Source organism: Strix aluco, chromosome 11, assembly GCF_031877795.1.
Source record: "Strix aluco isolate bStrAlu1 chromosome 11, bStrAlu1.hap1, whole genome shotgun sequence".
Classification (NCBI taxonomy): domain Eukaryota; kingdom Metazoa; phylum Chordata; class Aves; order Strigiformes; family Strigidae; genus Strix; species Strix aluco.
This window is the reverse complement of record NC_133941.1, coordinates 19,644,997-19,671,072: the sequence shown is the minus strand read 5'-3', so window position 1 is coordinate 19,671,072 and position 26,076 is coordinate 19,644,997. Positions and strand designations below refer to the sequence as shown.

Sequence of the window (26,076 nt, the reverse complement as noted above, 5' to 3'; positions counted from 1 at the left end):
CACTTTCCTATGACTTCATGCGAGCCCCCGGCCCGATAAACCCAGGTACCACTAGATGGCAATTGCTGCTCGCGGATCCGGCCGAGCACACCGGGAGCAGCGGGACGGGGGTTTGCCCGCAGCCTGGGCGGCTTTTTTATGAATGAAGGGGCAGCCCCCGGCTGCCACCCCCGGCTCCTCCTGCCGCCTGCAGCCTCCAGGTGCTTTGGGTTCGCTGGAGGCCGCTGGGCTGGCAGCAGAGTGGGCTCATCGCCGCTGAGATCCCGCAGGCTCCTTGGTGAGTAGCCGAGAGATGGTTTTAATTGTTCATTAGCTTAGGCTGGACTAGGCTGCCTTGTTTCTCTCCCCGGGAGAGCCGGCTGGGAGCAGCTCAGCCCGGGCGGCTGAACCAGGTCTGACCCGCTGTGAGCTTGTCTGCTTCTACCCTCTGCTTCGTCGCATTTTATATCTGTGTGTAGAGCAACTCATGAGTGACTTGTCTTTTCCCAGCTCCTACAGAGAGAGAGGAGCTTATTCTGCTGCTCAGTTTGCCGTAGCACACAATGAAATGTTTGTGGTAATAATCTTTTACGGTTATATCTATTAATGCCTTAACTTCGATTCTAGGAGGTTTTATTGCTATGGTAAAGCTCTCTGTCTCCAGAGGTGGTTTTTTTTTTCTGGAGCTCCTTGACTTTGACGCTCTACTTTGCTGCGAAGGTTTAACAGCCCGAAACCTGATATTGGGTAGATTGTCACTAACGCCTAACCCATGCTGGGGACTTTTCCACTGCTCAAAGACAGCTTTGTTGGATTCCCCCCACCCCCAAATAAAAATCAATCATTTGCCTCCAAGCGGTTGTGACAGCCTTGGTCTGAGGAGGAAAAACAGCCTCCCCGGTCCGTGGGGGGAATTGTCCCCTTCTCAGGCTGCATGAAATCTGTCGGGACAGGGAAATGGTACTTCTTCACCCTTCCGCTCTGCAATGCCTCAGCCCTCAGAAACCTCAGGACGTACAATATAGGAGGCAGAAAAGAAACAGAGCCTGAGAAATGCTGGGTGCTCTCCAAAGGAGTCATTTAACTAATGATCTTCTGCTTAGAAGCATTGCAGATCCTGGGGATGCATGGCTGGGAGTGAGGAGCTTTACATGCCTCTGGGTGGATGTTTCAGTGTGACAGGGCTGTGATACTCAGGGTGAGGGTGGGAGGGAGAAGTCTAAATGTTTATTTATGTCTAGAAACAAATAACAAAGCACTTGACAAACTTAATTTAAGAGAAAGAGGGTTATTTCTTCCTATCCTTGAAATAAGACCACCCCTGGCATGAATTACAGCTCCTGAAAGTGTGTGGCAGCCCTACATGGCAGCCGGGGAACCTGGCCGAGGGATGCACTGTCCACTGGAAATTGTCAGGAGGCATTTCACAGGCAGGGAGTAGCCCCAAGCCTCAGGTTGCTGCCATGACTGCGTTTAGTTATGCAGATTATTGCCCATAAGGAACAACTGCATTAATCCGGCTGCTGAGCACTGGCATGAAATTTCTGCTAAGCTGGAAACCAGCATTTTTTGATGCAGCCATGTGCCCAAGGGAAGAGAGGAAAGTGCTCCAGGAGAGATGGCCACAGAACTGCAGTTATCCCGCACACATGCCGGCCACGCGACCCGTGCACAAGCCGCAGGGAGCTTTCTCTTTGCCAAGTGGAGCGTGTCCCAGCTTTCCTCCGGCCAGGCCTCGCACAGCCTTCAAAGGGAGGGGGGTCTGGCAGCCCGGATGGGTCACTGACTTGACATGATGGGTTGCTGTAACGTATAGGTTTCTCCTGCAGAGTTAACGGTATTGAAAATGACAGACACACAAACACCCTTGTGATTTATGAGCCAGGGATGGGGAAGTCAATTGGAAAGCCAGGGCAGAGATATCAGCTCTATAAGAAATATGGGAAGAATTCATCCCTAATCTAATCTCACCGAATTCCACAAGGATGCAAGACATGCATCATTTGCTCCGCTTCCTTAGGTCGAGACTTAAACAGGCAACCCCCAAGGATGTAAGTCGTTCTCCCAAATACCAATGTGCTTGTGTGTGGAGGCCAGAGAGGGGGTGCCACATCGGAGCCATCTCAGCTGGCGAGATAAGAGGTGATGCCAGGCTACAGGGCTGCCAAGCAGTGCTGAGCTCAAGCAGAGGGAGCGGGAGCCAAGCCCAGGGTCCTCGGCAGGACTGACTGCTAACGCTCTTTGCCAAACCAAGCCCTTGAGCCAGCAGGGCTGGCAGATGTTCTCACTGGTGAGGGTTTCTGGCTGCCTCACTCTCTGCTGTGCTCCTGTGACACCCTCTCAGGGGCTGTTTACAGCAAGGATGAAGATTTATTGTAAACCTTGGCTCCTGGACTCTTGGAGCTGCCTCTTCCTCCAAGTTTGGTCTATCCCCACTCCAACTGGGATTACAGCAAGAGGCGGCTTCGAGAGCACGGGGTAATTAGGTCTTTACAGGCGCTTGCTTATGCAGTTACAAACCCGGTGTTGAAAGCAAAGACACAGAGATCAGTCAGCTGAGTAACTCCCTGGCCCTGGGGGGCAGCTGGGAATGGCTTTTGGATGGGGAATGGGGGGACATACCTGGTCTCACCTACCCTCTTTGAGGACCCCTCCTCTGGGAGGGGGGTCTGCTCAGAGGCACCCACTCCACCCTGCTCAGGGTGGCAAGAAGCTCCTGCAGAGGACAAGCTGCAGTGGGAAAGAGGGTGAAAACCTGTTCTGAACTGGGTCTCCAGCTTTGGTCATCTCTGGTCTCTGTGAGCCACCCATCACTTCCTCACCTACTCCTGCTCACAGGAGACAGCTCTACCTTCTCTTGACTCTTTTTGCCTGGGAAAACTGAAGCACAGAGTGACAAAATGGCCAATGTAAGGTTGCAGAGCTGAGCTCACAGTGTAGGGGACCGAGTCATTCTGCCTCCCTAAAGACTAGATTATCCCAAACCCCATCCATAAAAAACCCAGCATCTACTTGTAGCTAGATGCCAAGGAATGACAGTAATTTCATGGTACCTGGGAGGGAGCACTCCATATTCCTGGCAGAGATAAGCCTTTTTTATTCTCCAATGTGGGCACTGTAGGGCATTTGGTCTCTGCCATCTCCATGGTCAGTGACCCCACATACCCCCCGAACCAGCCCCGGCTCTGCTGTACCTGCAGGCATGCCACACGCGTGCTCTGGGCCGGCACAGCCCAGCTCTGCCAGCGGGATGGCATGACACGGAGCACAATTGTTGCCGACGTCACCCCCAGTTGACTTGGGAGCCTGCCCAGGATATGGTTTCCCTAAAACAATGCCTTTCACAGCACACGGCCGTATGGAGTTATTGTTCTTGTCTCGCACGCTGGCAAGCTGCCATTTATTGTGTGCGCGAACTACTCCGCTTCTCCCACCATCGAGTTCAGGTTTGTTTCCTTGTTTTCTAGGAGGATACCACTGATGTCAGCTAATTTGGCCTTAGCACTTTGTAGTGTGAAAAAAAAAAAAAAAAAGGCTTTCAGTTTCAATCTGTTCATTGTCTGCTGAGGGAAGAGCTGGTCTTCCCACGGTGTGTGCTCCCACACAGGCCAGTGGTGACAGCTCTGCCACTATGTGCTGGAGCTTCACACTCGTTCCTGCATGGTTGATGGTAGAGTCAGGCTTAGTGCTGAGCTGGTCTGTGCTGTAGGAGGAATGAACTGCTGTTTGGAGGGAGATGGGACACTTGGGGTCAATCCCTACCCCACTATGGTTCCCATTTGACCATGGGCAAGTCACCCTTAGTCCACCTGTGCTTCAGCTCCACACCAGAATGACAGCCATGGTGGACTTCCACAACAGGATGCTGTGCAGATAAGTACATGGAGAACTGGGAGGCTTTCACATGAAATAGGGGTTGGACAGGAACGATGTGTCCTGGGAGCAGCACCCTGAGCATGGTAGGCGGTGGTGGTTGCTTCTGAGCTGCACTGGCCAGCTGGGGATACTGGCATGGGGAGTCGTGCTGTGAGGAGGTACCTCCACTTGTGACCATCCAGTGGGTTGGGTTATCTCCGGTTTGGCTAGCCAGTTAAATGCTTGCAACATTTCTTTGTTGGCAACACGGACAATGGGACTGAGCGCACCCTCAGCAAGTTCACCGACGCCGCCAAGCTGTGTGGTGTGGGCGACACACTGGAGGGCAGGGATGTGCCATCCAGAGGGACCTGGACAGGCTGGAGAGGTGGGACCATGTGAACCTCATGGAGTTCAACAAGGCCAAGTGCAAGGTCCTGCACATGGGTCAGGGTAATCCCAAGCACAAATCTAGGCTGGGCAAGGGTTGGATTGAGAGCAGCCATGAGGAGGAGGACTTGGGGGTAATAGTGGATGGAAAACTGACCATGAGCCACCAGTGTGCACTTGCAGCCCAGAAAGCCAACCGTGTCCCGGGCTGCATCAAGAGAAGTGTGGCCAGCAGGGCGAGGGAGGGGATTGTCCCCCTCTACTCTGCTCTTGAGAGACCCCCCCTGCAGTGCTGTGTCCAGCTCTGGGGCCTCCAGCATAAGAAGGACATGGACCTGCTCGAGCGGGTCCAGAGGAGGCCACAAAGGTGATCAGGGGGCTGGAGCACCTCCCCTGTGAGGACAGGCTGAGAGAGTTGGGGGTGTTCAGCCTGGAGAAGAGAAGGCTCCAGGGAGACCTTACAGAGGCCTCCCAGTACTTAAAGGGGCTACAGGAAAGGGGGGAGGGACTCTTTATCAGGGGGTGTAGGGATAGGACAAGGGGTAATGGTTTTAAACTGAGAGAGAGTAGATTTAGATTAGATGTAAGGAAGAAATTCTTTACTGTGAGGGGGGTGAGACACTGGCACAGGTTGCCCAGAGCAGCTGTGGCTGCCCCCTCCCTGGAAGGGTTCAAGGCCAGGTTGGACGGGGCTTTGAGCAACCTGGGCTGGTGGAAGGTGTCCCTGCCCATGGCAGGGGGTGGGACTAGATGAGCTTTAAGGTCCCTTCCAACCCAAACCTGTCTATGGTTCTATGATGGTAACAAGGGGAGCTGTCTACCTTGGAGCATGCTGCTGCCAGCAGTCAACCTGATTCCCCTTGCACAAAAGCTACGGCGGCTGACCAGCAACTGACCTACCCCAACCCCTGACAGATGTGCCTTCATCTTCAGCTCAGCCTGGAGCTGACCTGGTGTCTTCTGGGTAAGAATGAATGAGCAGCCAGCTGGGGTGAACAGCCTGGTGTCCATCCGCAGTGTCTCTGCTGTCACTGATCCTAGGAGAATTACCCTGTACAGAAGCTGCAGCCTTGCTCCAGACAACTCCCTTTGTCACAGCAGAGCTGTGGGGTGGGGACTGCGAGGCTGCTCAGCCACTCGGGAGCTCACCGCCAGGCAAAGCTGTGTCCCCTGGCTCCCCAAGCAGCATGCTGGAGCAAAGGGCAGCCCGTTGAGGAGGCTGCCAGAGCGTGGTGCTCTGCAGGGGTCCAAGGCTTGCAAGCCAGAGAGCTTACCCGGCAATCCAGGCTGTAATTAGCGAGGAGCCCAGCCAAGAGGCTCTGAGAAGAAGCAGATAACAGTCCAGGCACCCTCCATCCTCATTAAAATACTTTCTCCAGCAAAGCCCCCCACGCCTGTCCAGCCTGTTCCAATTAGCACAGCGAGCCAGGGAGAACAGAGAGCAGGGTTCCCGTTGATGAAAAGAAAACACTGCAGAGCTTTCAAGTGTTGGGGGAGGCAGGCAGCTCTGCCTGGGACAGCGAGAGGCCCTGGGAGTGTGACTGGCAGCTGTGTCACTGGCTGGCAAAAGTGAAGCGGATGAGCCGGGTCACTGAACTGCAGAGCAGGTGCTTCACAGCCAGCTCCTGCCTGGAATGGCCCTGGGATTATAGCTGGGGAAACACAGCAAAGCCAACAGCTCTCTGAGAGGTGCTGAGCATCCCTGCCCAATAGGTCTGGAGGTGGGAAGCAATAATCCCGCTGTGAATGAAGAAAATGCGCGTTACAAATTGTGCAGGTTTGTTGCAAAATGCCTTGGCAACTTCAGGTAGCAATAGGCTTTGGCTTGGGAGTGCTGGAAAAGACTGCAGCCTGCCTGTCCAGGGAGCAGGGATGCTTCTGTCCTCCCCAGGGCTGGTTGTCTCATGAGACACCCCTGGGGATGGAGCTGTCTCCGGCCCTTGGCTCTCTGCTGGGGTATAGGATGTTGGTATGTGCCCACCAGGACCCTGACCAAGCCCACCGCTTCTTTTCCAGTGGCCACCAAAGGACGGGCGGCCCATGACAGTAGGTGTCTGATGATGGCTGAGCCTGCCCAGGTTCGAGCTGGTGACCCAGAGCTGGCAAGCTCTGTATGAAAACCCTGGGTGTCACCCAGGCCCTCTCCCCAGCAGAGGCTTTTCAGCCAGCCTGGGGCAAGAAGTATTAGCAAACCTGTCCCGGGTTAGAGTCCATGCTGACTCCTGGCCTTGGAGCCCCTGCCAGGTTTTAGCACATGTGCGATTCACCCAGACTCAGCCTGGAAGGTCTGTGGCCCAAAAAACTCCTGAGTGGGGCAGAGCTCCCTGAGAGTCCTAAGGGTTGTATTGAATGTCGGGCCATGTGGTGCACAGGTGACAAGGGGGGTTTCAGCTGGTGGGCGGCGTCATGATATAAATGGCTCTGAGGAATGAGGCACTGCCTCTGGGGACTCCTGAGGCTTTGGGGAGCTGGCTTGGGCAACACAGAGCCTCTTCGTTACCTTACTTGGGTACTTTAACACAACATCAGAGTGTGGCAAGCCTCTTCCCAAAGATGAAAGAATTTTAAGCTTCTCAATTGCATTAGGAGCAGGTTGGGAGTTTAATATGTCAAGTCAACCCAGAGTTTAACACACCAAATTAATCTGGAGTTTAATACGCGAAGTCAATCCTGGCTGGGCTGAGATGATCTGTATGGCTGCTGCCCAGCGTGAGACACACTTGCACCTCACTTGTCCCACCTCCCCGACCCTCTGCTTTGTCTGGGGAGAAGCCAGGCTTTTTCCTCCAAATTTGCCTCTGTGTCACTGCCAGCTGGGGTCCTGGCGTGGTTTGCCCGCTCCGGGAGCCCTGGCCTGGGCAGCACCCTGCAGCCAGGGGTGCTGGGGCTAGGCAGCAGGACCTCAGCACTGCCCTGTGCTGGGGATGCAGGCATGAAAGCTGTGATCAGAGGTGGGCAAGTGGGGTGCTGGTATGGCAAGGACAGACCCAGAGGGCGTGCAGAGTCCCAAGAAGTCCCTGCCTGCCTAGGACACTGGAAGCTGCCTGTACTCTGGCAGCATTTTAGGTGAGAGACTTGCAAGGTGCAATTGCGCTGCACCTCCATACAGTTTTCTCTGCACATTGGGCTTGCTAACTCCCTGGTGCTGCATGTCCTTGGGATGAATTAGAGACAGGAATGGTGGAGGTTACTCAACTGGCACTACCTGGATCCAGCAGCACATTCAGGAACACCAAAAAACCCTGCAGGAGCTGCTGCCTGAAAGCACGGGCCAACCCACCCATCACGGTGCCCATCACCATGCAGGGAGACAAGCTTGGGGACTGGGCCACCTTCCCAGCCTGACACCTGAGAGCCAAGCCAGAGTGGGCTTCACCTCTCTCAGTAGCAAGGGAAACGTAAGGGCCCCCTGAGAAAGGGATTAGCAGGATGTTAAGCGAAGCCAACTCCTTATCCCTTCATAAACAATTATTAAAATCCTGGCCAGCCTTGGGCTTGGTAATTCCCCATTTGCTTTCAAAGGATGCTTCTCAACTGGAGTGTGCCTTAAGCTACTGAAACTTCAGAGAGGCAAACACCATTAGAGGAGATGCTGTATTTGACCCTCCAAATGTAAAGGTTTACCCCTTGCTTAAAGATAAGGAGCTGAGCCTGGCTCCCACCTACCAAGGCCCCAGGCAGAGAGAAAATTCCTGTTTGCACAGGAGGGCAGAGACAACTGGGCTCTGCCGGGGCTGGGGCAGTGCTGACGTGCGGGTTCACAACCCAGGATGGACACAGCTTTGTGCAACAAGGGAGGAGGAAAACCAGCTGTGGAGCCTAAGGTCCATGTTTGTGCGGTGGCGCAGCTGGTGTGTGCTTAATGTGACATGCCAGGTCTCAGGGACCAGGAATGTTTGCCCATCAGCACAAGTAAGAAGTAAAAAAGGGAGCAAAGCGCTCACGCTCTGAAGTGTCACCACAGTCAGTGAAGTCCCCCTGATACCACCCAGACCTTGCCCCATCACCATTATCAGCAGGTACCCGCCAGCGAGGAGCCCCGCTGCCTGGCAGGGGTGAGGTGCTGGCGGTGTAGAGCTGCGGTGTGCCAGCAGCAGCTGGGACTCATTCCTCCCCACTTGCCATGCTTGGCATGCTTTGGCAGCGGTGGTTGGCAAGGAAGGGTGATCTGGGGCTAATTGTGATTGCAGGCTTTAATCTCAGGAGGCGGGAGTGTAGGAGGCTGTCAGGAGATGTCCCGGTTGGAAGGGAGCCTGCTGGCCAGCCTTGCTGTGTGGTGGCAGAGAAACGCGGGCGAAGCTTGAACAACCTCAGCCTTGCTCCGCTATTGAAAGATTCCTCTTTTCAAACCCTTCGAAATCTGCTCCCCCTCAATCTCTGGGGCTCTGCATGGTCACGTGTGACCTGTGTTACTGAGGGGTTCATTGAAACCCTGCCATTTCGCAGGGCACACCGTGACACCTCAGTGCCACTCAAGTTTTGGCACTGACTTTTGTGGTCCCAACTTGTGTCATGCTGCAGAAGCATCCCGAGTCTCTGTCCCCATCCCACATGCAGCTCAGCACCGCCTGCTTTCCCAGTGTCGGTCCTGCCCTGGCCAGGCAGCTCTGGGGGAAGGCAGGGAGGGAGCCGAGAGCCCACCCCAGTGGCTTTGTCCTCCTGGTTGGAGAAAGACAGCAGCTGCCTCTTCCTGCAGCTGCTGGGGCATCCATCATCCTGCGCGAGATGGAGGGGAACAACCAAAGCCCTAGGCTGAGCAGAGAGGGTTTCTGTGCCTGTGAGGGCAGGAAGGGGGGCAGGCAGTGCTTTAGGAAGAGGGGCATCCATGGACAGGGGTGCACACCAAGGCACACGACCAACAGCTCCAGCTGTGCACGTTCCCTGCACTCGTGGCGCTGCATTCACACGGCCCAGACCATGCGTTGTGCACCCAATTAACCTGCAGATGCGTGTGTGCGGGACGGGCACCGGGGCTGAGCCATGGGAAGACACGAGAGAGGAGGAGCCTCCCTGATGGCAGGGCATAGCTGTCCTGCCTGCTGGACTTCCTTGCCTAGCTTTGATCCTCAGTTTCTTTGCCTGGGTAAGACTCCTTTCTCCTGTCTCCCAAAAGTGGCAGAGGGGTACCTGCCCTCCCAGGTATAGAGGGTCCCCTCCACGCTCAGGGCTTCTGCTGAGGGAGGCAGGACAGTCTCAAGAGTGTGGGGCTCAGGTCTGGGAGCCAGAGCTTGGCTGCTTGGGAGCCTCGGGCAGCATCAGCCCCATGGAGGGGGTCTCAGATCCCTGAAGCTCTCCTCTTTCACAGCGAGTTCTAGCCCAGTGTTTCCGTCCCCCTGCAGGGAGGGTCACTGCGGCTGAATGCTGACACCAGAGTGCAGCCCCTCTCCTCCCCCCAGCTCCTTTCGCTTGAGGTCCCCCAGCTGCTGGGGCCAGCACATCACCCCCTGCCCGTGGCCTGGCCAGCCCCACAGTGTAACTGAAGAAGGCACTAGGCTGCAAATGGCGTGTGGGGATTAGCTGGGACACAATCGGGGCCTGTGAAAGTGGTGGAGCACATGGCAGGCTGTGCTGGGCAGAGCCACAGCACGGGGGGCTGCTCTTAGTGATGCAGGATCGCTGAAGAGATCAAGTTCAGCACGTTCTTCCCTCTTGGGAGATAATCCCTAGCCTGATAAATCCACTGCCAAGGCCCTTCCCCCTCTGAAATTTGGGCTGTTTTACACTATTCATGGCATCGCAGCAAATAGGCGTTGTCAGGAGGAAATTGGTGCTTTCACGGTTAAACAACTCCCTCCCATACCCACATGTCTCAAACAGGAGGGATTTGTCTTTTCCCTGTAATGCTCAGTTTCTGGCAAGACCTTCCAGGAGACTTTGTCTCCAAAGGAAAAATTCACCACCATGCCATGAAACAGTGGCTCTAGATGACAGCCCAGAGCCTTAAACCTGTTGGAATTCTGCAAATGACTGGTGGAAAGGGAGGGAGGGGAGGGCACAGGATGACCACTGGGACCACGGCATCTGGTGGACTGCTGGCACAAAGTCAGCCCAGCACTGTGGTGTCACCACCCGTGCCACCTACACCAAGGTACTCCTGGTGACTGCCACCCCCCAAAACAGAGCTACAATCACCCATGTCCTCCCCTTCATGCCCCATGCTGCCCAGAGTATGAAATCTTAACCCCCAGTTGTCCCCTCGCCCAGCAGCCTGCCCTCATCAGCATTTCCCTCTCCAAACTGAGATAGAAATAGTTGCAGCTCCAGACAGTTGATTATTTAAAGCTGTCGGGAGTGTTTAATTTAACCCTGGATTCATCATCCGCAGCTTGTTTCCATCCACTAGACACCCGTGCTCCCCCTCTCAGTGTAAACTCTGCCTCTGCTGAGCTCTTCACCTCCAGGCAGCTTTGGGCAGAGGTTTACAGGCAGGGGACGTGACCCTGCTGCGTGATTCCCCCAGGGTCCCTGCTCCAACTGGCACAGCGAGGGATGTCCCTGCGCCAAGGACTGCAGGCACAGCTGGGTTGCGGGGGGGCTGCTGCTGGGATTTTAGCTGTGCATCAGGAGATGGATGTGCCGAGTCCCTCAGCACTGCCTGGGCATGATGGAGAAGAGCCCTGAAGTCTTGGTGAAAAAATGACATATAGGAGAAGCCTTTCTTACTGGAAGTTATCCTTCAACAGTTTGTTTCTTTCCTTGTCCACTGCAAGCCCCTCCAGCACGATCCTCACCTCTTCTGTCCCTGCACCCAGCTCTGTCAGGGCTCTGGGTTCTTCTTGTGTGTGACTGCAGCTCCTGCCACCATCAAACCTGTCTTTGGCATCCGCAGGGTGAGGAGATGAAATTCTGGGAGCGTGCATGCCTGCCCCGGCCCCTGCTGCAGGCATGCGAAGCATCCCTAAAACTCACCCCATGGCCATGCATGAGCATGTCTGGAGGCAGGAGCGGTGCCCTGCCTGCCATCCGCAGAATCCTGACCCACCCTGGCATCCCCTGGAGCTCTGGGTCATAAAAAGTTCCTCCCAGAGCTGGTTTAGCCCAAACCTAAGCCTAGCACAGGCCCTGCTCCATTTAGAGAAAGCTGCAATTAGAGGCCAGCATTTTCCCATGTCGTCCAGCAACCAAAAGTACATTGGCAAAGGAAAAAAAAGAATCCCTGTCAAATGCTAGGCATGTCCTTGAGATGACTCCCAGGATGGTAGTGCTCGTTCAGGGCATGGCCACGCATCAGCAGGATGGGTCTGGGAGACTGCTGCAGGCAGCTGAGTGTGGGGAAGAGCTGAAATTGCTGAAGCATCCCCAGCACAGGAAAGCTGCTTGGCATCTCCGCCTTGTGGGAAGCAAAAGCAGTGCTGCTTGTTAACAGGACCCCAGGGTTGTTGATGGGGTTCCTACCTGTGAACCCCTCCCTCTATAATCAGCGTGTCAAGCAATGAACAGTTTAAACCTAGCTAAACCCAGCAGTGCTTTTTTTCCTGAGGCAGTGGTTGGCCTGTTGAAAAGTCTGCCCAGAAAAAGGGTAGATGGGTTGAGAAAGCAGCCCCAAACCAAAGAGAGACAGAAAACAGCACAACCTCCACCCTGAGGTCACATCCAGGTCTCCTGGAATGGTGGAAAGCTCCGGAGCACAGCAGGTTATGCTGGCCAGAGCGAGAGCAAGGCAGAAGCGAGGGCAGGGAACGGGCAGGAGAGGAGCTGTGCCAGGGGGCTGCACCCCAGCCTGGCCACGGGCTGCTGCCTGCTCCCTCTCTGCCAGGAGGGAGAGAAACCCCAACTCTGCAAGCCCAAAGCCTCCTCCCTAAGCAGACCCAAGTGCTCCTTCTTGTGGAAGGCAGACACCAAGGCACTTGGGCAGGCTTGGCTGTACCATCCCTCCTACAGCCTTTGCTGGGACGGCAGAAATCCCCTGCTCCTTGTGCCAAGAGCCCCTGGCCAGGAATGAGCCAAAAAGCTCATTTTAAATCTTTCAGCCATGGGCCTGGAAGAATTTATATGCAGCAAGAGGGGGAGTTAGTCAGAGCTGCCATTTAGGGACTGGGACATTTGTAAGCGGGGAAAAAGCATCTAAATTGCCTGAATTAATTGCTGAGAGCTGGCAGGCCAGCCCCACTCCCCGCGGGAGGTGTGGGAGCTGGCGGATGAGGCTGTGAAACCCTGTATGTCTCTGAGGGGGTGTAAATGTGAGAGAGTCCTTCCAGCCTGCAGCGTCCCAGGGCCAACGGATGCTGGTGGCCTTGCAGAGGTCTGCGGTGACCAGGCAATTTGCAGAGCTACCGGCCAGAGTGATGTATCATGTGCACACACAGCCACAGCTGATGCTGAAGGGATCACAAAAGTGGCATTTATGGACAGCGTTTCAAAACATTCATTCCCCCTTGAGTAAGAGGGACAAGATTTAACCCCAAGCTGCGATAATATGAATATTAGGGACCCGTCCTCAGGCTCTGGACAAGCACTGGGGTCTGAGCAGGTATTTAGCAGAGTATGCCCAAGCTCTGAAAACCTGTTGGAGGGTGTACTACACCCCAAGCACTCCTTGCCTCTTCCCTCATGTCAGTCACCTCCAGGATGCTCAAATCCAAGCACTCCTGAGTACCACATGCTGTGGGCACACTGGCATCACACCACACACCTCCCCTCAGCATGCTGTAATAGCTGGTCTTCAGAAGTCCCTGGACATGAAACACGCCGGAGCTCCCAGGTGGCAGCTGGGCCAGCTGGTGAGCAGGTGTCCCAGCCACAGCTGCCTTTCCCAGTACCCAAACTGGTCCTGTGAGCACCAGCTGCTCTGCCAGCTCCCAAAGGTAGGGGGTGCAGGGTGTCCCAGCAGGGACCAGCATGGCTCATGCCGATGGAGATGTTCAGAAATCTTCCTCACCCTACCAGAACCATTGGTGACTGCTGAGGCTGCAAGGACAGTCCAGCCAGTAAGACACCGGCCACCTTGGGCCGTTCTTTCCCTCCCAGCCTGGCCAGTTCGGGCGGCGGGAGCTCCTCAAGACAAGCCTTGCCTCCTGCCAAGCCCGTGCTCCCTGGGGAGGGTGGGCCCGGCCCGATCCCTGGCAGCCTGCAGGTGCTCTGCTCAGATAAACACTGACGAGACTCTTGCGGCGGGTGCTGCAGGGTCCCCAGCCTGTGCCCTGCCGTCCCGGCCCAGTACACCAAGCTCGCTGTGGCTGTGACCTCCCCCCACAGCAGACTACACAGCAGCCCCAGCTCATTTTGCAGCAGTGTGGGTGTGCAGGGGGCTGGCCACTTGCTCTTGGTGGCTCCTCTTCGCCAGGCAGCTGGCCTGACATATTCTGGGGGACGAGCTGCTTGCAGACCTGCCAGGCTGTCACTCGCTGTCCCTTGAACACCCTCCCAGCCAGTGGCCGGTGAGACAGGCGTCCTGACCCGCACACAGCCCTCTGCACTGCAACCTTCCCCCTTTTCTGCTTGCAGTTGGCAGTGGAGGTGGCATCTCGGCGCTGGACCATGGTGCTGTGAGGGCGAGCTGCCCGCTCCCCACTGCTGAGCTCCAGAATGCATGCTGCCCCCGGCCGCAGGCTGCCCCTCATCGTGCTCCTCCTCTGCCTCCTCCTGCAGCAGCTGGGCAGCAGCAAGGCATGGAAGCAGCACGCCCCGCGCCTTCGCCTCGCCTACAAAGGTAAGGGTGAAGTTCCTTGGGGTCTGCACCTTGCTTGGGAGGGCTGGGAGAGCATCCTGCAGGCAGGGAGTGAAGGGGGCAACCAGGACTCAGGGGAGGCAGGCAGTAGCCCCACAGTTGTGGCTGCAACATCATCACATGTTGGGTCCTCGAGATGTTTCACGGATGCAGCTCCAAGAACAGCCCCCGAGGATGCTGCACTGGCGCTGCTGGCATCAGAGAAGGCAGCTGAGCAGGCAATGTCCTGCCCTGGTCCAGCACAACACCGGCACCAGAAGGGATGTCTCCTTCTGCTCAGACTCACTCTGGGTATCTTATGGTGTGTCCTGGGCTAGAGCTGACCTGGGCAGCCCCAGGGCAGTGTCCTCTCTCTTCACGCTCACAGAGCAGTGGGGACACTGAGCCTCTTCTCCTGCCTCCCACTAGCACAGTCCTGCCCCAGCTCAGCCCCTCTGCCTTTACCCCTCCTTTCCTGCTGAGGAGAGACTGATCCACTGTGCAGATCTGTTCCCTGCTGCACTTTACCCTTCCCCCCTGCATCTGTCTTGTCTGTTTAGATTATGAGCTCTTCAGGGGAGGCACAGTTTTCTCGTGTGCCTGATGCAAAGGGGGGCCTGCTTTTGGTGATCTGAAGGTGCAACAAGAGCAGACTGACAGGTAGCACAGTACACAGCCCAGCAGAGGAGTGCAAAAAGGGAGTCTGTAGGGAAAGGGTCTCTGCAGGGGAATGACCTGGGTGGTTAGAGCCTGCCACGGACCTGCAGCATGGACTGGGCCAATTTACTTGCTTTCAGCTTCGCCTGCATGAAAAAGAGCAAGTTGCTTTGAAGGACAGACAGCACATCCCCAGAGGTGCCCTGGACGTGGAGTCAGCAGGGCTCAACCAGCCTTTCTCCACACCTGTCAGGTGGCAGTGCGTGGGGCCATCAAAGCTCTGGGGCCACCCTCTTGGCCTGCTCCATCACCCTGAGAAGCTGCTCTCCAGGCAGGGACAGCCAGCAAGGTGGAAGATGCCCCCAGTTTGTGGCTGGAGAGGGCTGGACCTCCCAGGGATGCAGGATATCCCTGCAGGGAGATGACATTGCTGATAGCTCAGCTCCGAAACATGGTGCAGGGTCTGCCTTGCCTTGGAGCTGGAGGAGGCAGAGCAGGGCTGCCGGGGCAGCGGGGGTGCAGAGGGACTGCTGACTTCAAAGCCCCACAGTGTGCTGGGGCCAGACATGCCAAAAGCCCTCAAGTCTTGGGCAGAGGCAGCAGAGGAAGCTCCCAGCATCAGGAGGGCTCAAGGACAACGCTAACAATGGCAGGGGATGTGACTCATGGACAGCATGGGACAGGTTCAAGGACACAATGCCTTGAGAAGTTTAGGTTTAAAAGCCTCTAGAAAAAAAAATAAAAGGAGGCCTTTGAGAGTCTGTCTACAGGATCAGCCTTGCCCTCAGATCCCAGCATGGGGGTGGCAGGCAGAGCCCTTGGCGGGGTGGGGGGAGAAGATGCAAGCAGGCTTGCAAGAAGGAAATGACAGCACCGAAGGCTGGGAGAGCAAAGGAAGGATGGGGCAGAGGGCACAGGGCCAAGAACAACAGCAGCGGCTCCCACCCTGCTGAGGAGGTGAGGAGAAGGTTTATAATAGCTCTCCAGCAATCATGGCCATGCAAGGGGCAGCCTCTGGGTAAGCTGGGTCAGGCTGGGTCAGCCCTGACGCTGCCCAGGGCTGAGCCTCTGTTTTCTGAGGCCGTACAGCAGTGCAGCTATGCACCAAAACCACAGGGCGCCTCCCAGCTCCCCTTACTGTAATAATCCAGGGCAGGCACAGCTAGGAGTTGGCAAATGGGTCTTCTGCCAGCCTCTGATCTGCAGCCAGCCCAGCCGGGCAGGACCCAGAAGCCATCACCATGCAGCAAGTGCTCAGGAGTGCAGGAGGCTGGTGGGTCTCTGGTTATCAGCACCAAAAGCTGCACTGGCACGTCTCTTATCAGCCAACAGCAGTGAGGGGCTGGAGCCTGATTTAACGCCAAGCTTCCCCTGGGCTTCAGGGATCTTCTCCATGGTCTGATGGGCTGGGGGAAGGGGAGAGGACAGCCCTCCGGCACAGCCGGGCTGTGACCCCAGGAAGCCCAGGGTCGCCTTGCACTGAGGATGCTGTAGCTAAGGGGCAGGCAGAGATGATGGATGGGACAAGGCAGTTACAGTGGTCCCAACAATAAAGAAAAACACCGTGGCCTTGGGAGATAGTGAACACAAAGGAGAGGATGTTTCTCTGGGCTCACCCATCAGTTTAGCCACAGCACAGCTGCTGCAGAGACTGCCTGGTTCCCTGCCCCGAGGGTCGGGGTTGGGATCAAATGCCTTGTGTGTGTGTAGCTGGACTGGGGGCAAGAAGAGGCTGGTGTATGCGCAGCAGCTTCCTGTGCACAGGGTCTGGATCCACAGCACTTGCCGTGTGCTGGGTGAGGGAGCAGAACCGTGCCACAGAGACCGTCAGGCTCAGACCCTCATGGTCATTAACCCTGCCAGAAGTCTCATGGTGCAAGTGCAGGGCAGTGAGTCCTTCCTGGGTCCTCCTACATACTATCACAGCAGCAGGGAGGGCTCCTCCATCATCCTGCCTGACCTTGTCCTTGGATGGGGCTGGGTCAGGTCAGAGGGTGACCAGCAGGTGACATTCCCGGGGACCAGCCTTGTCCCCACTGCACTTAATTACACCCATGTACCAGATCAGCCTTTAACCTTCCCTCCCACCCCAACCTGAGTCCCCAGTACCCTGCCTGACATTTCGCCCTGGGTCAAGCAGCTGCCAGGAGCATTGGCAGGCACAGGAGGGAGGGCAATGCATCTCACTGGGGACCCAGCAGTGACAATGGCCTGCAGGCAGGCACAGGAATTCAGCTGTTAATCACATTCAGCTGGTGGGAAATGGCTTGGAAATCTGCTCCCCTGTATCCACAGCATCCAGAGGGGAGCCCTTGGACACCTGAGGGTAGCGGAGAGTGAAGTGGGCTGTGCACCATTTTTGTGGGAGCAGGAGGAGGGCCAGGAGCTCCCTGACATGGCTGGGAGCCTGGCAGAGGTGAATTTGTGTCCTGCAGTAACTGGAGCATTGACCCCGGAGGAAGGGGAGAAGGAAACGCTAGCTGGGAGCAATCCTGGCTGCAGCAGTGTGGATCCGGGCAGGGACCCCTGCCTGCTGTCTGGGGCCCAGCAGGTCCTTCCCCCCGCAGGGACAAACGACGTCAGTAGCGTTTCCAGCTTGCAAGCACTGGCCCCGCTTCCCCTCTGCCCTGGAAACAGGGTGGAAGGAAGAGAGACGCAACCTCCTGGGTCAGTGGGTCCCCTTTGAACGGAGCTGTGCCCGTGCCCACGTACACGCCACCTGCGCCCAGGCCGCACGTCCGCCCATGCTCCCAGTCACCGCTTCCCCCTGAGAGCTTCCCTCCCTCAGTTCCTGACATGTAGCCTCAATCCGCATGATTCTGGGTAATTTCTCAGCCTGGGTCTTACAGATCACCCCAGGTTTCCAGCTGCACTCCACCTCCCTCCAGTCTCCATCCAGCAGCAGCCCATTTCCATCTCCCCTTCCCATGGCCCTATTTTTGCACCTTTCCCTGCACAGCACCAAAACCAAGAGCAGCCGTGCCAGCGTTGCCAGCCTTCAGCCTCTCCCTAGCTGGATCCCACCACTTCTGAAGTGGAAAGTGATATGATTTCTGGAAGCTCTAAGGCCCACCTTGGTGCCTGTCTCCCCTGCCTCGATCCCTGGGAGTCAGTGCTCACTGGGATGGCAGCTGCTGCCATGCTGGGGATGCTCGCCCCGGCAGCCAGCCCAAAACCTGGCGCTGCACATCACGGACTGATGCGGGCCTCAGGGATGTTGTTTCAGGAGTGGTTAACCAAGACACAAGAGCTTATTGTCCCTCTCGCACACCCACACGTCTGCAACTGTGCCGGAGGGGCCATGCTAGCCACCCCCAGACTTCTGCACAGGAGGAGCTACAGCCTGAGGAGCAGAGCCTTTCCCACTGCCCTGTCTCCACTCCCCACGGAGCACGCTGGGTCTGTGGCACACTTTCCCCCTCAGCAAGGTGGCTCTTCCCTCCAGTAGTGCCGAAGGGATGCTCTTGAAAGCCCTTTTCCTGAGTCACTCTAATGCTGGGTTTAGGCTGTGTCTCAGGATATAGTGGGGGAAATGTAGGGTGGTGGATGCAGGGTCAGAGTGGCACCCAGGACACAGCTGGGGACTTCCCTTACAAGCTCCTTAGGCCAGGGACAGGCCATCCATCTGTCTGTCTGTCCCAGTGCAGCCATCTGCCTGCCTGTCCCTGTGCATGGGGTAAAGCCCAGCAGCCAACAGACACTTCACAGACTGAAAGGCTTGCTGGGGGCAGAGGAGATGTCCAGACTGGGCTGTGGCAGCTGTGTTTCCATACAGCATAACCTTGAAGGAATGCTTTGCCCCAGCAAATAGCCAAAACCTTTTTTATGTAAACTCTTTTGATCTGAAGCCCAGGGAAAACATGATGGGAGTTACAGTGAGCAAGTCCCCTCTGTTGTCAGCCTTGTCCTCATGACTTCGGGGTGCAGTGGCTTTGGGGCTCCAAGAGCTCCTCTGAAAGGCAGGCTGGAAGCTGAGCAACCTGGGCTCCTCAGGCTGGACCACTGTCCTGCTCCACAGCCTGCAAACCAGCCCAGCCCAGAGCAAGGTCAGGACAGTTTTCCTCTTTGTAGGGGTGATTCACTGTTTCCTCCAGGTAGTCTCATGAGTGGAGGCTTCATGATGAGCTTTGGGACACCGAGGATGGTGTTTTTCTGCTAAGGCAATGGCAGGAAAGTTGCGTTCCCTTGGGGAAGGTGGGGTAGCCAGAGCTGTCATGGAGAGGGGGAGCACAGGGCCTCTGGCTGCTTGTTGTGCGACTCATGGATGAGTTTCTCATTCTCCCACCTTGTGCTCCTCAGATCTGCTGAAATCCAACAGCTCTCGCCTGTTGCTGGCCTCAGGGGATGGCCTGGATTTCCAAGCCCTCTTGGTGGATGAAGACAGGGCCTGGCTGATGGTGGGAGCAAAAAACCACATCTTCCTGCTCCACCTGGACCATCCCAGCAGAGAGCCTGAGAAGGTCAGTGCTGGGAGGAGGGTGTGAGTGCGACCCTGGCCAGGCTGGTCTCTTCCTCCCTGGGAGCCGCTCCTCGTTCCAGTGCCGGGGTGTGGAGGTGGATGTGCTCCAAGCTGGGCTGCTCTAATGTCACCAGGGACACATTTACACCAGGATGTCTCAATCAGTGGGGTCAACCCATCCCTGGCGCTGTTGAGCCCCTCTGGGACAGACCAACGCCAGGGAGGAACAGAGCGTCTTGGCCAGGAGAGGAGACCTGGGTGGATGTGGGGTGCGAGTGGAAGGGCAGTGCCCAGAGCCCTGCTATCATACCTAGTCCCTGCTGCTGCTGCAAGAGCTACAACAACTCCAGCAGTGAGTCCTCTAATGTCATCCCAAGACATCCTGCTGGCAGGGTGTGCAGCTCAAGCCCAACAAAAGGAAAGCACATTAAGGCACTGCAGCCTGGCGTTCCCATGGGCCGGGATCCAGGAGAGCCTGCCCACCGACTGGGCGTGCCGTGGCCCACCCAGGCTCTGTCCCCACGCCAGATTCACTCTCAGCCTATTTGGCAGGCTGCCCGCTGAGCTTGGCCAGGCCCTTGGGGACCCAAGGGGGTGTCAGACCCATTGCAGAGCAGCTCCATGTCCTCACCATGTGCGTGGCAGCAGCTTTTGCCAGACCCCGTTCCAACTGGTGCCCGTGGAAGCCAGCAGACCCAGGCCAGTGAAGGAAAGCAGGGGCTGCATTGGTGGGGTCTCTGTGTTGCAGATTTTCTGGCCAGCCTCCAGGGAGCAGGTTGAGCATTGCCAGCTGGCAGGGAAGAACGTGGAGGTAAGCAGGGCTGGCAGCCCCCAGCTCATGGCTTTTTGTGGTTTGCCATGGATATTAAACACCCACATCACCCCAAAAGGGAGTGTGGGGTCTGCCTGAGATGAGGGTGTTGAGCCAGCTGGAGTTAAGCTCAGCTTACTGGCAGCTGAGGGAGGATCTGGCTGGGCTCCTGCATCCCGAGTAGACATGCCACGAGGCTGGGCACGAATGCCCAGACCTGGGCTTAGACCACTAACAAACATCTCCCCTTGAGCAGACGGAGTGTGCCAACTTCATCCGCCTCCTCCAGCCCTTCAACAGGACCCACGTGTTTGCCTGTGGGACTGGGTCCTACCAGCCCGTCTGTGCCTTCATCCAGCTGGGAGCCAGGGGGAAGGTGAGGGACGCCCTGACCAGCCACGTCCCCATTGCAGAAGGTGGCAAGAGACCCCCAGCATGTCCCCATCCTCTTCCCCAGCGAGTGGCGGGGAGAGGGAGCCCCATAGCCTGGGAAGGGTGTCTGGCCAGCACGGCACAGTCGCCTGCATGGCCTTGGTGCATGTGATGAGAAGCAGTCCTGGCTTGGCAGTGCCAGGGTGCCCTGTGGGAACAGGACCCAGTCCTGGCAGCTCCCTTGAGGGACCCACCTGTTGCAGAGCCAAGCACATCAGCTTCCTTCCCACTCTTCACATGTCCAGCTTGTTTCCAGCCTTCCCCTGGGCTGACATCTCCCCTTTGGCTGTGACAGGGTCCTGGGGCTCCCCCCATGCGGTTGGTGACCCACTCCTTGGAATCGGGGCGAGGACGGTGCCCATACAGCCCTCATGAACCCTTCACGGGACTCCTTGTTGGTAAGAGGGAGCGGGGAGCAGAGGTGATGCTGGAAGGTGGGAGCACTGGGAATGGTCTGTGCTGGGAGGCACTGGCAGCAGTGCCTGCGCCCTGCTCTGCTGTGCATGGCTGCGGTCCTGGGCTGGTGCCTGAGTGGGTGCGAGTGAGAGAAGCCATCCTGCAGAGCCCAGTCCTGCCCTGGCTCAATCCAACCTCGCAGTTCCTGCACAGAATTGTGAATGCAGGGTGTAGATTGAGCAGCCCGCACATGGGGGTGTGAGGTGTCACCAGCCTGCCCACCTCATACCGGTGCTGTGGAAGGTCTAGGTGGGTTGGGGACTAGAAGCCGTGCTGGGTCACAGGTCTGGGGGAGACTCCCAGCCAGGTTGTGCCACCTCCACTCTCCCTGAGCCTCTGAGGACACAGGGGAGTCCTGCCAGGGTACCTCCAGCAGTGGCACCCCCAACCCATGCATGCTCCCTCTGACCCTGCAGATGGGGAGCTGTATTCAGGGACCTCCAGTGACTTCATGGGCAGCAGTGCTGCCTTCTTCCGGACCTGGGTCCATGGGGCCGAGCAGAGCTACATCCGGACAGAGCAGAACCAGGACCACTGGCTACACGGTAAGACTGGGGGGACCTGTGGGGCGTGGGGGGTTCTCCTGACTGCTGGGGAGAGGCTGGGGCCAGCACTGGGGCCAGAGCTCAGCAGTCTAGTCCCCTTCTCCTCTCCGGGGGTGGGGGGGAAGCACTGATGAAGCCTCTGGTGGGACCCATGTGCCAGCACACACTCTGCAGCCTGAGCACCAGGAACGGGGCTCTGTCTTCCCGGTAGCAGGGTCTCCATGGGGCACCCTGCATACCCTCAGCGTCTCACGCTGCTCCCAAGGGCTTCCAAGGGCAGTACAACAGGGTCAGATCAGGGCACAGTGCCACGTTGTGCTGCTCCTTGCCCCTGCAGAACCTGCATTCATCGGCGCCTACGCCATCCCTGATACCTACAACCCTCACGATGACAAGGTCTACATCTTCTTCCGCGAGACAGCCATGGAAGCTGGGCAGTGGGAGAGGCGGCACATCCACGCCAGGGTGGCCCGGGTCTGCAAGGTCAGTCACCAAAGACCAACATGCCGTGGCCAGATGTCCCACCAGGTGGGGTTTTACCTCCTCTGGGCCAAGGGGCACCCCAAGCAGGGGCCAGCAGCAGGATGTGAGGGTGTCACCACACACCTACCACAGAGCAGAGGACTCGGGGCTGAGGGTGTTCTGCTGTGGGGATGGAGGAGCGTGTGGTGGGGAGGGAGGCTCGGAGAGCCTGGACTAAGCCTGGCTCTTGGTGCCTGCCAGAACGATGTAGGAGGAAAGCGCAGCCTCATCAACCGCTGGAGCACGTTCCTCAAGGCCCGCCTGGTGTGCTCCATCCCTGGGCCCCAGGGCACCGAGACCCACTTTGACCAGCTCGGTGAGTGCACAGCCCGCTCTGCAGCCGGGATCGGCACTGCTCCGCCCCGGCTGCTCCTCCCAGTATGCCCCAGGGAGGTGGGCACAACATCGAGGATGCCCACCTGCATCCCCCAGCCTGGCGCTCCAGCTCCTGGGTGCCTCACCTCCACCTCTCTCTCTGCAGAGGATGTTTTCCTTCTGCGCACCAGGGATCCCCAGAACCCACTTGTCTTTGGCCTCTTCACAGTCTCCAGGTGAGCAGGGCTCTGGCTGGCCCCTGCGTGGGGTAGTCCAGCAGTCCAGCCCCACCAGCCCCTCACCAGGGCTGCCCCATGGGGAGAAGGGCAGGACCAGCACCCAGCTGGCAGAGGAAGGGCCGCTGCCTGTTTCACTGCTTTCCCTGCTGCTGGTTCACCAGCCCATCTGCCAAACCACCGGCTCTGTCATGGGCACAGCCAGCGGTCCCCTAGGCTGGACTGGCTGTGCCAAAGGGATTCCTGTCACCCCCTGGGTGCCGTGCGTGACTCCCAGGCTGGGTGTGGGTGTGCATGTGCCTGTCCCTGGCGGAGCAGCAGGGACACTGACAGCCCCGCGCTCCCCCCGCAGCGGTGTCTTCAGTGGTTCTGCTGTCTGTGTCTACTCCATGGCTGCCGTGAGAGCTGCCTTCAGCGGCCCCTTTGCACACAAAGAGGGATTCGACTACCGCTGGGTGGAATACAAGGGCCGTGTCCCCTATCCCCGTCCCGGCACGGTAAGGGGCTGGGGAGCAGGGTAGGGGGGAGCGGGACGGGCTGGCCTGGCCCTAAAGCAGCCCCCCATGTTGCCACGCAGTGCCCCAGCGAGACGTACGACCCCCTCCTGCAGTCCACCAAGGACTTCCCTGATGAGGTGATCAGCTTCATGCGCACCCACCAGCTGATGTGGGAGCCTGTGTACCCGCAGGGCCGCCAGCCCGTCCTGGTGAGGGTCAATGTACCTTACCGGCTGCGGCGGCTGCTGGTGCACAGGCTGGAGATGGAGAGCCGGCACTATGACGTGCTCTTCCTCGGCACAGGTGGGAACTCACCCCAGCTCTGGGGACGCTGTCACCACAGGGCAGCCTGCATGGCACAAGGGCCCTGCCGGCTTGGGTGGCTCCCAGCCCTGACAGCTCCTTCTCCCACTGCATTCACAGATGAAGGCAAAGTCCTGAAGGTGGGGCTGGCTGGTGGGGTGAGCCATGGCACCGAGGTGATCAGCCTGGAGGAGATCAGCGTCACTAAGGTACAAGAGGCCAGGGCTGGACCACAGAGGCTTGGACCACACGGCCTCCCCTCGCTCTGTGGCATCCTCCCTGCAAGCTCCTGCAGCAAGTCACTGGCCTCTATCGGGGAGGTCCCTCACCTCACTGCTGGTGGCTCCCGCCCGTCCTGACTGGCAGGAGATGCCGATAGCATGGAGGGGAGCCAGGGAAACCAAAGCCAAGTCATCTCCCAGCTCCCTGTCCAGTCCCTAGCAGGAATGGGGGTGGCACACCAGAGCCCAAAATAAAATGGGTGGTCTGAGCCCAGGTTTGAGAGCACAGCTGCCAGGCAGGGCTGCCCCGGGCTGCTCACACTGAGGAGGGCTGGCCCAGGCTGGAGCATGGAGCAGGTGGACCTGGGACCAGGGACCTGGGCCAGGCCCCAGCACCCTGCCACCCCGGGGTCCAGCCCCACTGGCAGGCTGGAGCACCCAGGAGGGACCAACATGGCTGCAGCACTCTCTCCTTCCTTTCCAGATGCCTTCTCCCATCCTGGACATGAAATTATCACCAAAGAGGGTAAGTCCTCCCTCCTGCTTCCTCCCAAAGCAGCCAAGGGACAGGGCACAGAGGCCAGCTGGCCCCAGCCCCTCTGTGTGGGTCCCTTGGCCCCAGGGCTTGCACATTTAGGGAATGGGCTCCCGCCAGGTCAGTCGGGGGGTGGCAGGCTCTGCCCTGCTCTCCCGCTGTCTCCCAGTGCCCCCACCCCAGCACGGGGCAGGCAGCTCTGTTCCCCCGCTAGTCCTGGTCTCCAGCCGTGGGTACTAACTGCTGTTGTTCCGCTTGCCTGAGCAGCAGGAGCTGTTTGTGAGCAGCACCCACGGGCTGCTCCAGCTCTCCCTGTACCGCTGTGAACTCTACGGCAAAACCTGCACCGACTGCTGCCTGGCCAGGGACCCCTACTGCACCTGGGACGGCAAGAACTGTGCCCCTCACCTGCTCACTGAGAAGAGGTGAGCGTCTGCCTGGGCCAGCCCTGCTGTCCCCCCTCAAAGGGATGGTGTTTGGAGCAGTGGAGGGCAAGTTGGTGGCCCTGGAGGCTTTACCTGTCAGCCCAGACCCCTACTGTCACCCTGCCAGCCAGTGCCCCAGCCATCCCTGGTCCCCCCCTCTCCCTGGCTGCTCTGCCACAGGGGGGTCCCACAGCCCGGGGCAGATGCCACCCCCCAGCCCTGTCTGCTCTCCCACAGGCGTGCCCGCTGCCAGGACATGCTAAAGTCTGACCCGCTCAGCCAGTGCCAGGACACCGCAGAGGGTGAGTGCCAGCCCTGGCCTCTCCGAGGAGCCCCAGTGCAGGCAGCCAGCTCTGCCCGGGGGCCAGCAATGCCCAGGAGGGCGGGCAGCATGACGCTGGGAAACCAGTGCCCACCAGCTGCACCAGCACCATCCACCGTAGACCCTGTGCAGCCCACCATGTGCTGGATGCTCCGTGCTGCACTCCCTCCCCACCTGTCACAGTTCCCATGCAGGGTACTCACCCCTTCCCCTCTCCTGCCACCCCCACAGGGACTGCTGCTGTGGAGAAGCTGGTTTTTGGGGTGGAGAAGAATTCAACCTTCCTCGAGTGCCTGGCACGCTCCCCACAGACGACTGTCCGGTGGCTGGTGCGGCACGGCGAGGAGACAGGCCTGAGCGAGGTACAGGGGACAGGACAGCAGGGACGAGGTGCAGGGCTGGCTTGGTCCCTGGAGACTGACCCACGATGCTCTGCCTTTGCCCCAGGTCAGGAACAACGGCCACTTCTCAGTGCTGGAGCAAGGGCTGCTGATCCGCCAGCTGGCGAGGGAGGACATGGGCACCTACGAGTGCCAGGCGGTGGAGCGCTCCTTCTCCCGGCCCCTCACCCGATACAGCCTCCGCGTCATCAGGCACGAGGCCATGGAGGTGCCACCTTACAAGCGGAGCAAGGGGGCTGAGCTAGGAGGGACCCACCAGAGCCCCCGGCCCCGGATTGACCTGCATCCGGGCTACAAGGGCTTCCCGCGGGCCCTGGGGGCACCGGGCACCAGCCTGGATATCTACTGCAACGCCCTGCGGCACCAGGAAAGGCAGCGGCAGAAAGCCTGGCACCAGAAGTGGCAGCACCCCTCCCCAGACAGCAAGAACGGGCGGGTGCGGAGGCACCCCCAGCCCCTGTGAGGGGCAGAGGGAGCCAGGCCACCCCCAGCTCCCTTCTGGTCTCTCCAGGGCCCTTCTTGCACATGGGCATCAGCTCCGAGACACCTCTCAGCTTCCCGTGCAGAAACGCCTCGCTGTGACTACCTCAAACCCTGCCAGTCCCCGCTGCCTCTCCACGTGCCCCGCGGGGCACGCCGGGACCAGGGCATGCAGCCCGCACCGGGTCTCCGAGACTCAAAGCTATTTACGCCCTGCAGACTATTTATTCTCCTTGTTTTCCCCTGGCCCTTAATGACAATTGTTATCAGCAGCAATAATAAGCACAGAGGACAGAGAAGGGAAACAGCCAGCTCTCACAAATGGTTCCCTGACACCTGGCAGCATCCAGCCCTGCCACGGACATCCATGCCCCCAGGCTCCCTCCCCTCTGGAGGCAGCGGGCCCCTCGCTGCACCCCAGCCAGCAGCACGGTGCCCCAGCAGGGGGCTCGCCTGGGTGGCTGCGGAGGCACCAGCAGAGCCCAAATGCTGCTGGAGGCAGCGGGACACAGCGGCGTGCTGAGCCCCAGCTCCAGCAGTGGGGCACCTGGAGTTTGCAGAGATGCTCATGCCCAGCCCAGCTCCGATC

The 26,076-nt window shown here is 58.3% G+C and overlaps 1 protein-coding gene across 3 annotated transcripts; it reads left to right on the top strand.

The window, feature by feature from the left end:
- Positions 1–234: 234 nt before the first annotated feature.
- On the top strand, positions 235–25,997 carry LOC141928385 (semaphorin-3D-like). Of its 3 annotated transcripts, none has more exons than XM_074836513.1 (18): positions 235–277; positions 13,669–13,873; positions 18,827–18,987; positions 19,735–19,797; positions 20,054–20,173; positions 20,525–20,627; positions 21,102–21,230; positions 21,568–21,713; positions 21,954–22,068; positions 22,234–22,303; positions 22,656–22,800; positions 22,881–23,103; positions 23,224–23,312; positions 23,809–23,850; positions 24,127–24,284; positions 24,522–24,586; positions 24,838–24,968; positions 25,054–25,997. In XM_074836513.1, the coding sequence occupies exons 2-18, from the start codon at positions 13,750–13,752 to the stop codon at positions 25,468–25,470; spliced, it is 2,301 nt and encodes a 766-aa protein (XP_074692614.1). In that variant the 5' UTR covers positions 235–277; positions 13,669–13,749; the 3' UTR covers positions 25,471–25,997. The 3 variants fall into 3 exon arrangements, with proteins under 3 accessions (XP_074692614.1, XP_074692615.1, XP_074692613.1); XM_074836514.1 differs by lacking the exon at positions 235–277 and adding an exon at positions 5,127–5,188; XM_074836512.1 differs by lacking the exon at positions 235–277 and having other exon boundaries at positions 13,359–13,873.
- The last annotated feature ends 79 nt before the right edge of the window (positions 25,998–26,076 follow it).

Excerpts from the sequence above, each read along its gene's own strand:
- LOC141928385 (XM_074836513.1), top strand. The coding sequence starts at position 13,750 with ATGCATGCTGCCCCCGGCCGCAGGCTGCCCCTCATCGTGCTCCTCCTC. Across the intron at positions 20,174-20,524 it reads AGCTGGGAGCCAGGGGGAAG|GGTCCTGGGGCTCCCCCCAT; the intron begins GTGAGGGACGCC and ends TGGCTGTGACAG. Across the intron at positions 22,304-22,655 it reads GGCCTCTTCACAGTCTCCAG|CGGTGTCTTCAGTGGTTCTG; the intron begins GTGAGCAGGGCT and ends CTCCCCCCGCAG.